General features: G+C 36.7%; 2 protein-coding genes across 5 annotated transcripts in view; both read right to left on the bottom strand.

Annotated features, from left to right (window-relative positions):
- The window catches only part of LOC129910797 (titin-like), a 52,566-nt gene that overhangs the window by 17,677 nt on the left and 16,977 nt on the right, over nt 1-17,912 (bottom strand). For all 4 annotated transcript variants that reach the window (XM_055988344.1, XM_055988345.1, XM_055988342.1 and 1 more), the window contains exon 1: nt 5,607-17,912. This exon is cut by the window's right edge and continues 16,977 nt beyond it. In XM_055988344.1, coding sequence (XP_055844319.1) covers nt 5,607-17,912 — 12,306 coding nt within the window. The remainder of the gene's footprint in view (nt 1-5,606) is intronic.
- The window catches only part of LOC129910799 (ankyrin-3), a 97,454-nt gene continuing 81,128 nt past the window's right edge, over nt 1,587-17,912 (bottom strand). The window contains exon 19 of the mRNA XM_055988346.1: nt 1,587-1,741. Coding sequence (XP_055844321.1) covers nt 1,701-1,741 — 41 coding nt within the window. The 3' untranslated portion in view covers nt 1,587-1,700. The remainder of the gene's footprint in view (nt 1,742-17,912) is intronic.

Raw genomic sequence — 17,912 nt, 5'->3', positions numbered from 1 at the left:
TACCGATCACTAGCAATTAATTTCTATATACAATGTTTACAGCGACTCACAAACTTACTAATATACTGAAAATAAAAAATTCTCTTACTAGTTTTATTATAGAAAATCATTTCACTCATTTTCTTTAATTGGATCAACTTCAACATACTCAACATCGGTATGCGTTTCAGAGCATTCCTTCAATCCTTTAATGTAATTCTTTTCCTTCTGCACATTGAACATATTGATACATTTTTCATGGACAACAGTAAAACTCTCATTATTGTATATTTCGCTTGAACTATGTGGCTGATGTTCTTGATTTCTAGAAGAAATATTTGATTCATCCGATTCACAATTTTCCATAGAATCTCTTCTCGCATTTACATGTAAACTATTTTGTTTAGATTTTGACTTTTGAGTTTTCAATTTATTCTTTTTCCTACGCACCGACCCAGACATGAAAATTTCTTCTGTATCAGTTAAATTTTCTAAATAATCATTTCGTTTGGATATTGAAGATGTTCTGACATTTTCAGATGATTGTAAAATTTCATTTTCAAAAACTGGTCCCAAATCTGTCACTTCTTTTGTTGAAAAATCATTCATGTCATCCAAAGCACTTGAAATATCTTCAACATCTGTCAAAAAATCATCATGGTTGCCATCTGTTAGTCCAAAGTGAAAGTCATTTTCCATTGCCAAAACATTTGTAATCGGATCGCCGTTTTTATCTTCTTGAATTAGCACCATTTCTCGATGTGGTGGTGGAAGATTGTAGTTTTCAAATTCATCTGAAGATTTTATATTTTCACTCAAATTCATATCTTCCAAGTCTGTATTTGAATTCTCAGTTGAGTCAAGTACTACTGCTCTAGCAATGGGAATGGAATTATCATCATCACCACTATCTTCAGCAGCAGAAAGATCGATTTTTTCGATATCTGTCAATGACTCTTCACAGTTTGCTGAAACTTGGAGAAAATTTGCTGTCATCAATTTGACAGCTTCCCTTTTTCCTTTTTTGCCTTTTGATGTAAACTTAACGTTAATAGTGGGATAGTATTCTGGTGGATCGTCATCTTCATCTGAGCTACTTATAGCAACAACCATTTCTTCTTCATTTCCAGACATTTCAAGAACTTCATCTTCGGAAACACATCCACCGGTAGCTCCATTGAAATAATCAATACAATCACTTCTAGAAAATTCTTCATCTGATTCATCATCAACTTTTTCTGCATGATCTTCAGTATTTACATTTTCCAAATGCATTTGTGACAAATCAACACATACAGACTTTTCTTCATACTGTTCGTCATCAGAAGAAATGCTATAATTGTCATTATCTGTTGGACAATCATCTGCTTTATCAAACATTTCTAAACCCAACAATTGGCCTTCTTTCATTTCACATGTTCCATCTAAACGCTTGTCAGAAGTTCTTTCTTCCATGATTCCATGGTTAAGAAATTCTTGAAGAGATAACATTAAAACTGGATATTGTTTACTTTCTTCATCTTCAGATCCAGAATCATTATAATCTTCAATATCGGTAGCTGTAGCTCTTCTACTGTTATTACCACTTTTGAGATATTGTTTACCGAAATCTTCTTCATCATTACTGTCCATGTCTTCAATATCAGTTAGGGCTCCACTCATACCACTGTGATCGAAATCACCATTTTCCATATGATCATCCTCGTTCTCTTCATCTTTTGTTACCGAAATTGTTGGTATTTCAGACATTTTTGTTGTTTTTCTTAAAAAATATTTAAATAATATACAATTTGATAAAACTGGGCTCTAATAATTTAGATTGCATACTCAAGAACAGGTAAATAAACAGTTTGCATAAAATTGTGAAAATTTAGAATATTTAAAGTTTGTATTTATGAACGCATCCTTACTTTTATTTTATACTCCAGTTTATTTACTTTACTTGAAGTTACGCATTGGAAACAGGTGCCTACATAGTTGCATTTAAAACAAATTTAATTTAAGTCTTCTATCTCAACATTCTTGTATTGGGCTTTTAAGCAATCTGTCTTTGTCTTTTTCCTTTCTATCATAACTGTTTATTAAAGAAGTAAAAGAAAAAACCAACCAATCAAATCAAATCAATTCTGAGGAAAACAAAGGAATACGCCAGTTTTCCTCAGAATTGAAATGTCAAAAGGCTTTTTTCTTCGACACTGACGTTTGGCTTAAAAGCCCAATACGCAAACATGTCAATTGTCAGCGATTACAAATCAATGTGGAAAGAAGAATGTCATTGTCGTTGCTTCAAATGTCAAAAAAAATACTCTTACGTCAAAAATTATATGAAAAACGTGTTTAAAATAAAACAAATGCGTCAAAAAAATTTGATTTTTCATTATCTATCAAGACAAACTTTATCAAAAACATATCGATGTTTTGATAAACAACAAACTGTCACTTTTATTGTTGACGGTTTCATGTGTTATGAATTCTTACACAAAGTGACACTAAAAAACATAACAGAATCACAAAGGTGCGTTTTTTTCTAACAATAGTCAACTATTGTTAACTATCGTTAACTTTTGTCGTTCCTAAACTACAAAATAGTTACGATTTGTAACTATTTGACAAATGAACATCGTTCCTAAACTCGTTTTCAAGTGTCAAATAGTTACAAATCGTAACTATTTCCAACTCACCTCCATGATGTGAGTTGAACACTTATGAGATTGTTGATCTGTCAAAGTGGATGTTTTGTTTACAAAACAAACTCACAAATTTTTTTTATTTTGGAAATAAGAGGAAAACATTAAATTAAAAAGAGAGTTTTGTATTTATTTGATGCGAGAGAATTTATTTTGAATAAAAAACATGATTTTTTGTTAAAATAATGGAAATAAAAATATTCTCAAAAAAATTTTTGCTGGCGGTTTGACAGTTTAACAATATCTAACAATAAAGCGTTCCTAAATGATTTGTAAAAACCCAACAATTGAACCAAAAATGATCAGAACATATGCTCAATTTTTCTATTGTATGAATGCAATGCCAGTGGCCCGTTCTTTTATTAAATAAAGTTAACTTTGGTTGTTGTGTCAAAAATATAGTTAGATAGATTTTGATAGAAAATTTCAACTTTGATTTAGGAACGACTAATGTTACATTTTGTTGATCTGTCAAAACAAAATTTTTTGAGATCAATTTTATGAATGAATAAATAAGAAGGAATTAATTTGGTACTGAAATAATTCATTTAAATTGAATTCTAAGCAATTTGAAACAAAAATATGCATTAAATAATTTCAAATATGAAAAAAAAAAACAAAAAATTCTCTTCTCACATCTTTCCCTCTCTTCCCTATAAAGTTGTGTTTGACAGATTAACATTGAAACTCAAGTCCAGAAGCTGAGTTGGAAAAAGTTACAAAGTGTAACTTTTTGACACTTCAACATTGGATTTAGGAACGATTTTGTGACGTCACGATGTTACATTTCGTAACTTTTTTCTCATTTAGGAACGATGAAAGTTATCTATTGTTAACAATAGTTAACATCGGCGAATAAAAGAACGCACTTCAGTTTTAATAACAGCTATTTTGTGAAAATTGACGTTTAAAAACGTCAACATTTGCTGAAGTTTTTATTATTTTTTGTTTAGTTTGTATCTAGTTAAGTTACAACCAGAGTGCTAACCAATAACATAATAGTGCATTCAAAACTGTAATCTGCAGTTTTAACGCTAAAAAATTAACACATGCATATTTAATTTATGACATCTCAAGACAAAAATATGAATAATTCTAGCTTGAACCAAGTGAAGTTGTAGGTAAGGATATACAGAATACAAGGTAATATACATCCGCCGTTTTGAAGACGTCACATGTATTATAAGTCGAATGTGAACACTGCCTTACAGATTAAAGGCAGTCATACTTGAATGGTTTATCTATGGAAAGCAAAAATACAACACGAAAGATTCTGTTCCAAGAACGAAATCTTTCGTATGTTTAATCTATGGTTACTTCATACAAAAAAAAATTAGATAAAACAGAGATGACGCCACAAAAATAGAAAGAGACAGGATGAAGAAAATCTGAGTATTACCTTGTATTCTGTTAACCTTGGTTGTAGACCATCCCAGGCTTGGTTGTAGACCATCCCTTTGGCTGATTTTGACGTCTCTATAAATGAATCGTCGGAGTGAGTCCAACGTGAACACCGCCTATTGGGCTTTCTAGCTAGATGTCAAATTCTAACTTGAAGTTGTCATTTCTAACTCGAATAAGTTGAAAACAACAACAATGCGATAATGTTGTTGTGTTTGTTTATCGTGTTATTTCTACTTTAATTAAGAAAAAAATAAAATGCACGACTGAAGTCGCACGTACTTGTTCTTATGATAAAAATAGCTCTTATATTTAAGCTTTTCATGAAGAAAAATTATGAAAAATTATAATTTGATTTTATTAAAGCATTATTTCTGTTAATGTAAACAAATCTATAAAATCTATTTTTATATAAGATGAAACACCGTTTTTTAGTGATTTTGATCACAAATTTTTTTGTTTGAAGAGGAATTTTTAGAAAAATAGTTTTTTATATCTAAAAATTATCTAACATCAAAAAAAAAATGGCATGCGATTCTGAAGAAATAATCAAGTAACACTTAATAACGAAATTTCGAAATATTTCACTAACCCGTTTTCAAAAAATTGATTTTTCAAGCAAAAATTTTAATCAAAATCGTTACATCTGTTTTCGAAAAAAAAAACTACTTTTCCATTTCCGTTATATGGCAGGTACCGTTAGTATAGGTCTTAAAAAAGTAAAAACGACAAAGGCAAATGCTTAAAAAGCCCAATTAGATTTTGAATGAATTATTATATTAGTAAATTACCATATATTGTAAGATTACGAGTAATTCGCAAAAAAAGCTTGTTTGCTGTCAATTTTCGAAATTCAAAATAAAAAGCTTATTTGCTGTCAATTTTCAAGAGTTAATAGGAGAGAAAATTATTTCCGTAAGCCGCGATAATAAGGGTAACCTAGTTTTGAACGCATATTTAGTTGATACTCTTTAACTTTAATCATTTCAATTTTAAATGCAACCAAGAAGAAGGAACTATTTAATTTTATATATAACACAGCCACCAAAAAAAAAAAAACTCTGACCTGGGGTTGCGATTATGTTTTTCATATAGTTTTTGGGTCGCTGAAACCGAAACCGAAGTCCGTTTTGCCCCATCACGTCAGGTTTTCGAGATAAACTCAAAAAATGTCACGATCTGGATGTGCGAATATGTTAATCATATAGTTTTTGGGTCGCTGAATCCAGATTCGAAGTCAATTTTGCCCTATTTTATGCCCAAAAACTATATGAAAAACATAGTCGCAACCAAAGGTCAGAACTTTTTTTTTGTGTGGCTGTGTAATTTATTAATACATATACATTACATAAAACTACTTAAATTAAATTCTGGGAAATGGCATGTATCGACAATATGACAAACACTAACCTTTCAAGCATCATAACAATTATGTTTAATACAAAAGTAAGGTTCATTAGGTATATCGAGCAAAGGCACTATAGACGACTATTAAAACTACTTAATAATAACACTAAATTTTTACATTCTAAACATTACCTTGAGTAAATGAAGGCTGATCTTCTTTGTTATCCTTGATTTTGCCAGCAGAAAATTCAGATGTGTCTCTAAATGAAACCATTCCATGCTCATCAATGATAACGTCAAGGCGTCTCTTTTCTATTTCTTCCTCCATCAATAACAATGGATCTTTTGTTGGCTTTGGCGATCCAGGACTTATTAAATGAAGCCTGTCATGTTCGAGGGTGAATATAGATAGCGCAACCGAATCCGATAAACTCGAATCAGTTGTATCAATAAAACTAACTTCAAATTCATTATTTCGACAATCGCTGTTTTTCCTCTCCAATATTGAATCAACATCAGTGAATGAGGGTTTTTGGAATATTACTTCCAATGGCTTACTACTGCCAAAAGTTTTGGTAAATACCTCACTTGTTACCATTTGTTTGCCATTATTTGATGAGTTTGAAAAGGTGTCATATTCAAGTTCTTTAACGATAGGTTTTGGTTCAACTTTAGCTGAAGAATTCTTTTTTGGTACTTGTTTCGGTATATTACTTTGAACGATTTTTAAATTTTTATTCAGTTTGTCTTTGATGACTTTTGGTGTGGAAATTGGACTTGCTTTTGTTTTATTTGTATCATTTTGAATAAACTTACTGCTAACTGAAATTTGCTTTGAACTTTTTAACTCAGTTTTACTACTAGTTTGTGTCTGATTACTCGTCGCCTTGTTGTCTACCTTCTTAACCCTATTAATACTTGTATTCTTTTTTATCACATTTTTTTGGTCATTATTTTGTACATTTGTCGGCTTAATTTTTGACTGAGAACGTATTAGTTTTGGAACTTCTTTCTTTTCAGTAACTGCTGTTTCGGTTATAGTTTTGGAGGATTCTTTGATGATAGTATTGGATTTCTGTAAATTATTTCGAACAATAGATGACTTTTTGGTCCTTTCGCTTTGTGTTAAATTCGATATTCGTTTTCTTTCGACAAGTGTTTGCTTATTGTCCAAAGAACTTGATTTGGAAATCGCTTCGGTAGTAATGTTGTTTTCTAGAGGTTTCTTTTTGGTAATTTCTTGCTTTGATTTCTGTACAATACTTAGGTCATTTCTACTTCCACTGATACTTTTGTCGGTAGAGTTTTTCTTCACTTGGCCTATAGCAGGTCTAACTTTGACAGAAACCATGCTCAAGGATTCAGAAGAACTTTCTCTAGCGGACTTGAATTGCTTGCTACTGGTTAAATAGTTGAGATCAACTTTTTCGTGTGTAGCAGTCTTTAGATTATGGGAAAGAGTAGGTCGCATGTAACTGTGCATGGAAGAACTTATTTTTGAGGTAGACTGTTTGAGATTGGAAATTGATTTTCTTTCAGTACTGATGGATTGTTTCAAATTGGAAATTGGTTTTCTCTCAGTACTGCTGATGGTAGTAGATTGTTTCATATTGGAGGAAATTGGTTTGGTTCGTTCAGTACTGGTGGACTGTTTCAAGTTGGAAATTTGCTTTCTTTCAGTACTGCTGTAGGATTGTTTCAAATTGGAAATTGATTTCCTTTCAGTACTGACGGTTGTGTGTTTTACTTTGTCCACCGGAAGGTTTTCTTTTTTGGTCGACTTATCAATGCTCTGGGGTCTTTCAAGTGATTTCTTTGAATAAACAGAGACTATTGATGGGGTTTTTGGTCGAGACTTTTCAGTATTTAATAATGGGGTTCGAGACCTACGTTTTTCTGTATTCAATGATGGTGTCTTTGACCTAGGGGTTTCTACTGCGGGTAATGGGGTTTTGGACCTTGGTTTTTCCTGACTTGGTAATGGGGTTTTTGGCCTGGGTTTTTCCTGACTTAATAATGGAGTTTTAGACCTGGGTTTTTCCTGGCTTAATAATGGGGTCTTAGACCTGGGTTTTTCCTGACTTGGTAATGGGGTTTTAGACCTGAGTTTCTCCTGACTTAATAATGGAGTTTTAGCTCTAGGTTTTTCTGCAACAATAGCAGCAGGTGTATCTTTCTTTTGCTTAGTAACATATTTTATAGGTTTCTTTGTTGGTTTGACTTTCGTTACCCTATCTTCAGGTTTTTTAGTTTCTGTGTCTTTTAAAGTTCGAGGACGAACTCTTTCTTTCTGAACAACTGGTGGCTTTGGAATACGTTTTTGTTTGGTTTTCTTTGAAGAATCTTTTTCCGAACTCAATTCAACAAAATAACTTAATGGAATACGAGTTTTATCTTTAATACGTTTTTGTTCAACTTGCAATTTATTGTCTTCAGCTTCTAAGCTGTCAATACTATTTGAAGAGTCAGAATCATAAAATTTAGATGTTAAAGAATCGCCCATTGAAATATTTTCTACTTTTTCGGAAATTATTTCTGCTAGGTCAACTGATTCCAGTGGAGGTAAGCTTGTAAGTTCTTGTTTTTCAGGAACCAAAGTTTTACAATCAACAAACGAAGGAATGACTTCTACTAAATCTTCTACAGACTCGATTGATTGGACAGCTAATTTGTCCAATGTGTCAGTAAAAATTTCCTTGATACTTTCCTTAACTAACAACTCTACTTTCTCAGGTGAGATTATTGTTGCCTTTCCTACAATATCCTTATCCTTAACTGCAGAAGGATCTAAATGAACTTCCTCGGGAGATTTTTTCAAAGGATCTGATTTTGGTTTTTCTAAACTATTAATAGCCAAAACGGGACTGTGATCTTTTGGACTAGTAACATCAGCGGGTTTAACCACTTTCTCTTTGTCCAGCAGATCGACAGCACCGAGATCTTTGACTACTTCCTCGGGAGAGTTTTTCAAAGGATCTGATTTTGGTTTTTCTAAACTGTCAATAGCCAAGACGGGACTGTCATCTTTTGGACTAGTAACATCAGCGGGTTTAACCACTTTCTCTTTGTCCAGCAGATCGACACCAGCGAGATCTTTGACAACTTCCTCGGGAGATTTTTTCAAAGGATCTGATTTTGGTTTTTCTAAACTGTCAATAGCCAAGACGGGACTGTCATCTTTTGGACTAGTAACATCAGCGGGTTTAACCACTTTCTCTTTGTCCAGCATATCGACAGCACCGAGATCTTTGACAACTTCCTCGGGAGATTTTTTCAAAGGATCTGATTTTGGTTTTTCTAAACTGTCAATAGCCAAGACGGGACTGTCATCTTTTGGACTAGTAAAATCAGCGGGTTTAACCACTTTCTCTTTGTCCAGCAGATCGACAGCACCGAGATCTTTGACAACTTCCTCGGGAGATTTTTTCAAAGGATCTGATTTTGGTTTTTCTAAACTGTCAATAGCCAAGACGGGACTGTCATCTTTTGGACTAGTAACATCAGCGGGTTTAACCACTTTCTCTTTGTCCAGCATATCGACAGCACCGAGATCTTTGACAACTTCCTCGGGAGATTTTTTCAAAGGATCTGATTTTGGTTTTTCTAAACTGTCAATAGCCAAGACGGGACTGTCATCTTTTGGACTAGTAAAATCAGCGGGTTTAACCACTTTCTCTTTGTCCAGCAGATCGACACCAGCGAGATCTTTGACAACTTCCTCGGGAGATTTTTTCAAAGGATCTGATTTTGGTTTTTCTAAACTGTCAATAGCCAAAACGGGACTGTCATCTTTTGGACTAGTAACATCAGCAGGTTTAACCACTTTCTCTTTGTCCAGCAGATCGAAAGTACCGAGATCTTTGACTACTTCCTCGGAAGATTTTTCCAAAGGATCTGATTTTGGTTTTTCTAAACTGTCAATAGCTAAGACGGGACTGTCATCTTTTGGACTAGTAACATCAGCGGGTTTAACCACTTTCTCTTTGTCCAGCAGATCGACACCAGCGAGATCTTTGACAACTTCCTCGGGAGATTTTTTCAAAGGATCTGATTTTGGTTTTTCTAAACTGTCAATAGCCAAGACGGGACTGTCATCTTTTGGACTAGTAACATCAGCGGGTTTAACCACTTTCTCTTTGTCCAGCATATCGACAGCACCGAGATCTTTGACAACTTCCTCGGGAGATTTTTTCAAAGGATCTGATTTTGGTTTTTCTAAACTGTCAATAGCCAAGACGGGACTGTCATCTTTTGGACTAGTAAAATCAGCGGGTTTAACCACTTTCTCTTTGTCCAGCAGATCGACAGCACCGAGATCTTTGACAACTTCCTCGGGAGATTTTTTCAAAGGATCTGATTTGGGTTTTTCTAAACTGTCAATAGCCAAGATGGAACTGTCATCTTTTGGACTAGAAACATCAGCGGGCTTAACCACTTTCTCTTTGTCCAGCAGATCAACACCAGCGAGATCTTTGACAACTTCCTCGGGAGATTTTTTCAAAGGATCTGATTTTGGTTTTTCTAAACTGTCAATAGCCAAGACGGGACTGTCATCTTTTGGACTAGTAACATCAGCGGGTTTAATCACTTTCACTTTATCAAATAGATCGACAGCACCGAGATCTTCGACTACTTCCTCGGGAGATTTTTTCAAAGGATCAGATTTTGGTTTTTCTAAACTGTCAATAGCCAAGACGGGACTGTCATCTTTTGGACTAGTAACATCAGCGGGTTTAACCACTTTCTCTTTGTCCAGCAGATCGACAGCACCGAGATCTTTGACAACTTCCTCGGGAGATTTTTTCAAAGGATCTGATTTTGGTTTTTCTAAACTGTCAATAGCCAAGACGGGACTGTCATCTTTTGGACTAGTAACATCAGCGGGTTTAATCACTTTCACTTTATCAAATAGATCGACAGCACCGAGATCTTCGACTACTTCCTCGGGAGATTTTTTCAAAGGATCAGATTTTGGTTTTTCTAAACTGTCAATAGCCAAGACGGGACTGTCATCTTTTGGACTAGTAACATCAGCGGGTTTAACCACTTTCTCTTTGTCCAGCAGATCGACAGCACCGAGATCTTTGACAACTTCCTCGGGAGATATTTTCAAAGGATCTGATTTTGGTTTTTCTAAACTGTCAATAGCCAAGACGGGACTGTCATCTTTTGGACTAGTAACATCAGTGGGTTTAACCACTTTCACTTTATCAAACAGATCGACAGCACCAAGATCTTCGACTACTTCCTCGGGAGATTTTTTCAAAGGATCTGATTTTGTTTTTTCTAAGCTGTCAATAGCCAAGACAAGACTGTCATCTTTTGGACTAGTAACATCAGCGGGTTTAACCACTTTCTCTTTGTCCAGCAGATCGACAGCACCGAGATCTTTGACAACTTCCTCGGGAGATGTTTTCAAAGGATCTGATTTTGGTTTTTCTAAACTGTCAATAGCCAAGACGGGACTGTCATCTTTTGGACTAGTAACATCAGCGGGTTTAATCACTTTCACTTTATCAAACAGATCGACAGCACCAAGATCTTCGACTACTTCCTCGGGAGATTTTTTCAAAGGATCTGATTTTGGTTTTTCTAAACTGTCAATAGCCAAGACGGGACTGTCATCTTTTGGACTAGTAACATCAGCGGGTTTAATCACTTTCACTTTATCAAACAGATCGACAGCACCAAGATCTTCGACAACTTCCTCGGGAGATTTTTTCAAAGGATCAGATTTTGGTTTTTCTAAACTGTCAATAGCCAAGACGGGACTGTCATCTTTTGGACTAGTAACATCAGCGGGTTTAACCACTTTCACTTTATCAAACAGATCGACAGCACCAAGATCTTCGACTACTTCCTCGGGAGATTTTTTCAAAGGATCAGATTTTGGTTTTTCTAAACTGTCAATAGCCAAGACGGAACTGTCATCTTTTGGACTAGTAACATCAGCGGGCTTAACCACTTTCTCTTTGTCCAGCAGATCGACAGCACCAAGATCTTTGACTACTTCCTCGGGAGATTTTTTCAAAGGATCTGATTTTGGTTTTTCTACACTGTCAATAGCCAAGACGGGACTGTCATCTTTTGGACTAGTAACATCAGCGGGTTTAACCACTTTCACTTTATCAAATAGATCGACAGCACCGAGATCTTCGACTACTTCCTCGGGAGATTTTTTCAAAGGATCAGATTTTGGTTTTTCTAAACTGTCAATAGCCAAGACGGGACTGTCATCTTTTGGACTAGTAACATCAGCGGGTTTAACCACTTTCACTTTATCAAACAGATCGACAGCACCAAGATCTTCGACTACTTCCTCGGGAGATTTTTTCAAAGGATCAGATTTTGGTTTTTCTAAACTGTCAATAGCCAAGACGGGACTGTCATCTTTTGGACTAGTAACATCAGTGGGTTTAATCACTTTCACTTTATCAAACAGATCGACAGCACCAAGATCTTCGACTACTTCCTCGGGAGATTTTTTCAAAGGATCAGATTTTGGTTTTTCTAAACTGTCAATAGCCAAGACGGGACTGTCATCTTTTGGACTAGTAACATCAGCGGGTTTAACCACTTTCACTTTATCAAACAGATCGACAGCACCAAGATCTTCGACTACTTCCTCGGGAGATTTTTTCAAAGGATCAGATTTTGGTTTTTCTAAACTGTCAATAGCCAAGACGGAACTGTCATCTTTTGGACTAGTAACATCAGCGGGTTTAACCACTTTCTCTTTGTCCAGCAGATCGACAGCACCAAGATCTTTGACAACTTCCTCGGGAGATTTTTTCACAGGATCTGATTTTGGTTTTTCTAAACTGTCAATAGCCAAGACGGGACTGTCATCTTTTGGACTAGTTACATCAGCGGGCTTAACCACTTTCTCTTTGTCCAGCAGATCGACAGCACCGAGATCTTTGACAACTTCCTCGGGAGATTTTTTCAAAGGATCAGATTTTGGTTTTTCTAAACTGTCAATAGCCAAGACGGGACTGTCATCTTTTGGACTAGTAACATCAGCGGGTTTAACCACTTCCACTTTATCAAATAGATCGACAGCACCAAGATCTTCGACTACTTCCTCGGGAGATTTTTTCAAAGGATCAGATTTTGGTTTTTCTAAACTGTCAATAGCCAAGACGGGACTGTCATCTTTTGGACTAGTAACATCAGCGGGTTTAACCACTTTCACTTTATCAAACAGATCGACAGCACCAAGATCTTCGACTACTTCCTCGGGAGATTTTTTCAAAGGATCAGATTTTGGTTTTTCTAAACTGTCAATAATCAAGACGGAACTGTCATCTTTTGGACTAGTAACATCAGCGGGTTTAACCACTTTCTCTTTGTCCAGCAGATCGACAGCACCAAGATCTTTGACAACTTCCTCGGGAGATTTTTTCAAAGGATCTGATTTTGGTTTTTCTAAACTGTCAATAGCCAAGACGGGACTGTCATCTTTTGGACTAGTAACATCAGCGGGTTTAACCACTTTCACTTTATCAAACAGATCGACAGCACCAAGATCTTCGACTACTTCCTCGGGAGATTTTTTCAAAGGATCAGATTTTGGTTTTTCTAAACTGTCAATAGCCAAGACGGGACTGTCATCTTTTGGACTAGTAACATCAGCGGGTTTAACCACTTTCTCTTTGTCCAGCAGATCAACAGCACCGAGATCTTTGACAACTTCCTCGGGAGATTTTTTCAAAGGATCTGATTTTGGTTTTTCTAAAATGTCAATAGCCAAGACGGGACTGTCATCTTTTGGACTAGTAACATCAGCGGGTTTAACCACTTTCACTTTATCAAATAGATCGACAGCACCGAGATCTTCGACTACTTCCTCGGGAGATTTTTTCAAAGGATCAGATTTTGGTTTTTCTAAACTGTCAATAGCCAAGACGGGACTGTCATCTTTTGGACTAGTAACATCAGTGGGTTTAACCACTTTCTCTTTGTCCAGCAGATCAACAGCACCAAGATCTTTGACAACTTCCTCCTGAGATTTTTTCAAAGGATCTGATTTTGGTTTTTCTAAAATGTCAATAGCCAAGACGGGACTGTCATCTTTTGGACTAGTAACATCAGCGGGTTTAACCACTTTCACTTTATCAAATAGATCGACAGCACCGAGATCTTCGACTACTTCCTCGGGAGATTTTTTCAAAGGATCAGATTTTGGTTTTTCTAAACTGTCAATAGCCAAGACGGGACTGTCATCTTTTGGACTAGTAACATCAGCGGGTTTAACCACTTTCACTTTATCAAACAGCTCGACAGCACCAAGATCTTTGACTACTTCCTCGGGAGATTTTTTCAAAGGATCAGATTTTGGTTTTTCTAAACTGTCAATAGCCAAGACGGGACTGTCATCTTTTGGACTAGTAACATCAGCGGGTTTAACCACTTCCACTTTATCAAATAGATCGACAGCACCAAGATCTTCGACTACTTCCTCGGGAGATTTTTTCAAAGGATCAGATTTTGGTTTTTCTAAACTGTCAATAGCCAAGACGGGACTGTCATCTTTTGGACTAGTAACATCAGCGGGTTTAACCACTTTCACTTTATCAAACAGATCGACAGCACCAAGATCTTCGACTACTTCCTCGGGAGATTTTTTCAAAGGATCAGATTTTGGTTTTTCTAAACTGTCAATAATCAAGACGGAACTGTCATCTTTTGGACTAGTAACATCAGCGGGTTTAACCACTTTCTCTTTGTCCAGCAGATCGACAGCACCAAGATCTTTGACAACTTCCTCGGGAGATTTTTTCAAAGGATCTGATTTTGGTTTTTCTAAACTGTCAATAGCCAAGACGGGACTGTCATCTTTTGGACTAGTAACATCAGCGGGCTTAACCACTTTCTCTTTGTCCAGCAGATCGACAGCAGCGAGATCTGTGACAACTTCCTCGGGAGATTTTTTCAAAGGATCTGATTTTTGTTTTTCTAAACTGTCAATAGCCAAGACGGGACTGTCATCTTTTGGACTAGTAACATCAGCGGGTTCAAATACTTTCTCTTTGTCCAGCAGATCGAAACCACCGAGATCTGTGACAACTTCCTCGGGAGATTTTTTCAAAGGATCAGATTTTGGTTTTTCTAAACTGTCAATAGCCAAGACGGGACTGTCATCTTTTGGACTAGTAACATCAACGGGTTTAACCACTTTCACTTTATCAAATAGATCGACAGCACCGAGATCTTCGACTACTTCCTCGGGAGATTTTTTCAAAGGATCAGATTTTGGTTTTTCTAAACTGTCAATAGCCAAGACGGGACTGTCATCTTTTGGACTAGTAACATCAGCGGGTTTAACCACTTTCACTTTATCAAACAGATCGACAGCACCGAGATCTTCGACTACTTCCTCGGGAGATTTTTTCAAAGAATCTGATTTTGTTTTTTCTAAACTGTCAATAGCCAAGACAAGACTGTCATCTTTTGGACTAGTAACATCAGCGGGTTTAACCACTTTCTCTTTGTCCAGCAGATCGACAGCACCGAGATCTTTGACAACTTCCTCGGGAGATGTTTTCAAAGGATCAGATTTTGGTTTTTCTAAACTGTCAATAGCCAAGACGGGACTGTCATCTTTTGGACTAGTAACATCAGTGGGTTTAATCACTTTCACTTTATCAAACAGATCGACAGCACCAAGATCTTCGACTACTTCCTCGGGAGATTTTTTCAAAGGATCAGATTTTGGTTTTTCTAAACTGTCAATAGCCAAGACGGGACTGTCATCTTTTGGACTAGTAACATCAGCGGGTTTAACCACTTTCACTTTATCAAACAGATCGACAGCACCAAGATCTTCGACTACTTCCTCGGGAGATTTTTTCAAAGGATCAGATTTTGGTTTTTCTAAACTGTCAATAGCCAAGACGGAACTGTCATCTTTTGGACTAGTAACATCAGCGGGCTTAACCACTTTCTCTTTGTCCAGCAGATCGACAGCACCAAGATCTTTGACAACTTCCTCGGGAGATTTTTTCAAAGGATCTGATTTTGGTTTTTCTAAACTGTCAATAGCCAAGACGGGACTGTCATCTTTTGGACTAGTAACATCAGCGGGCTTAACCACTTTCTCTTTGTCCAGCAGATCGACAGCACCGAGATCTTTGACAACTTCCTCGGGAGATTTTTTCAAAGGATCAGATTTTGGTTTTTCTAAACTGTCAATAGCCAAGACGGGACTGTCATCTTTTGGACTAGTAACATCAGCGGGTTTAACCACTTTCACTTTATCAAACAGATCGACAGCACCAAGATCTTCGACTACTTCCTCGGGAGATTTTTTCAAAGGATCAGATTTTGGTTTTTCTAAACTGTCAATAGCCAAGACGGGACTGTCATCTTTTGGACTAGTAACATCAGCGGGTTTAACCACTTTCTCTTTGTCCAGCAGATCAACAGCACCAAGATCTTTGACAACTTCCTCCTGAGATTTTTTCAAAGGATCTGATTTTGGTTTTTCTAAAATGTCAATAGCCAAGACGGGACTGTCATCTTTTGGACTAGTAACATCAGCGGGTTTAACCACTTTCACTTTATCAAATAGATCGACAGCACCGAGATCTTCGACTACTTCCTCGGGAGATTTTTTCAAAGGATCAGATTTTGGTTTTTCTAAACTGTCAATAGCCAAGACGGGACTGTCATCTTTTGGACTAGTAACATCAGCGGGTTTAACCACTTTCACTTTATCAAACAGCTCGACAGCACCAAGATCTTTGACTACTTCCTCGGGAGATTTTTTCAAAGGATCAGATTTTGGTTTTTCTAAACTGTCAATAGCCAAGACGGGACTGTCATCTTTTGGACTAGTAACATCAGCGGGTTTAACCACTTCCACTTTATCAAATAGATCAACAGCACCAAGATCTTCGACTACTTCCTCGGGAGATTTTTTCAAAGGATCAGATTTTGGTTTTTCTAAACTGTCAATAGCCAAGACGGGACTGTCATCTTTTGGACTAGTAACATCAGCGGGTTTAACCACTTTCACTTTATCAAACAGATCGACAGCACCAAGATCTTCGACTACTTCCTCGGGAGATTTTTTCAAAGGATCAGATTTTGGTTTTTCTAAACTGTCAATAATCAAGACGGAACTGTCATCTTTTGGACTAGTAACATCAGCGGGTTTAACCACTTTCTCTTTGTCCAGCAGATCGACAGCACCAAGATCTTTGACAACTTCCTCGGGAGATTTTTTCAAAGGATCTGATTTTGGTTTTTCTAAACTGTCAATAGCCAAGACGGGACTGTCATCTTTTGGACTAGTAACATCAGCGGGCTTAACCACTTTCTCTTTGTCCAGCAGATCGACAGCAGCGAGATCTGTGACAACTTCCTCGGGAGATTTTTTCAAAGGATCTGATTTTTGTTTTTCTAAACTGTCAATAGCCAAGACGGGACTGTCATCTTTTGGACTAGTAACATCAGCGGGTTCAAATACTTTCTCTTTGTCCAGCAGATCGAAACCACCGAGATCTGTGACAACTTCCTCGGGAGATTTTTTCAAAGGATCAGATTTTGGTTTTTCTAAACTGTCAATAGCCAAGACGGGACTGTCATCTTTTGGACTAGTAACATCAACGGGTTTAACCACTTTCACTTTATCAAATAGATCGACAGCACCGAGATCTTCGACTACTTCCTCGGGAGATTTTTTCAAAGGATCAGATTTTGGTTTTTCTAAACTGTCAATAGCCAAGACGGGACTGTCATCTTTTGGACTAGTAACATCAGCGGGTTTAACCACTTTCACTTTATCAAACAGATCGACAGCACCGAGATCTTCGACTACTTCCTCGGGAGATTTTTTCAAAGAATCTGATTTTGTTTTTTCTAAACTGTCAATAGCCAAGACAAGACTGTCATCTTTTGGACTAGTAACATCAGCGGGTTTAACCACTTTCTCTTTGTCCAGCAGATCGACAGCACCGAGATCTTTGACAACTTCCTCGGGAGATGTTTTCAAAGGATCAGATTTTGGTTTTTCTAAACTGTCAATAGCCAAGACGGGACTGTCATCTTTTGGACTAGTAACATCAGTGGGTTTAATCACTTTCACTTTATCAAACAGATCGACAGCACCAAGATCTTCGACTACTTCCTCGGGAGATTTTTTCAAAGGATCAGATTTTGGTTTTTCTAAACTGTCAATAGCCAAGACGGGACTGTCATCTTTTGGACTAGTAACATCAGCGGGTTTAACCACTTTCACTTTATCAAACAGATCGACAGCACCAAGATCTTCGACTACTTCCTCGGGAGATTTTTTCAAAGGATCAGATTTTGGTTTTTCTAAACTGTCAATAGCCAAGACGGAACTGTCATCTTTTGGACTAGTAACATCAGCGGGTTTAACCACTTTCTCTTTGTCCAGCAGATCGACAGCACCAAGATCTTTGACAACTTCCTCGGGAGATTTTTTCAAAGGATCTGATTTTGGTTTTTCTAAACTGTCAATAGCCAAGA

Source organism: Episyrphus balteatus, chromosome 2 (assembly GCF_945859705.1).
Source record: "Episyrphus balteatus chromosome 2, idEpiBalt1.1, whole genome shotgun sequence".
Taxonomy (NCBI): domain Eukaryota; kingdom Metazoa; phylum Arthropoda; class Insecta; order Diptera; family Syrphidae; genus Episyrphus; species Episyrphus balteatus.
The sequence above is the reverse complement of the archived record's forward strand: the minus strand, read 5'-3'. Positions and strand labels throughout refer to the sequence as shown.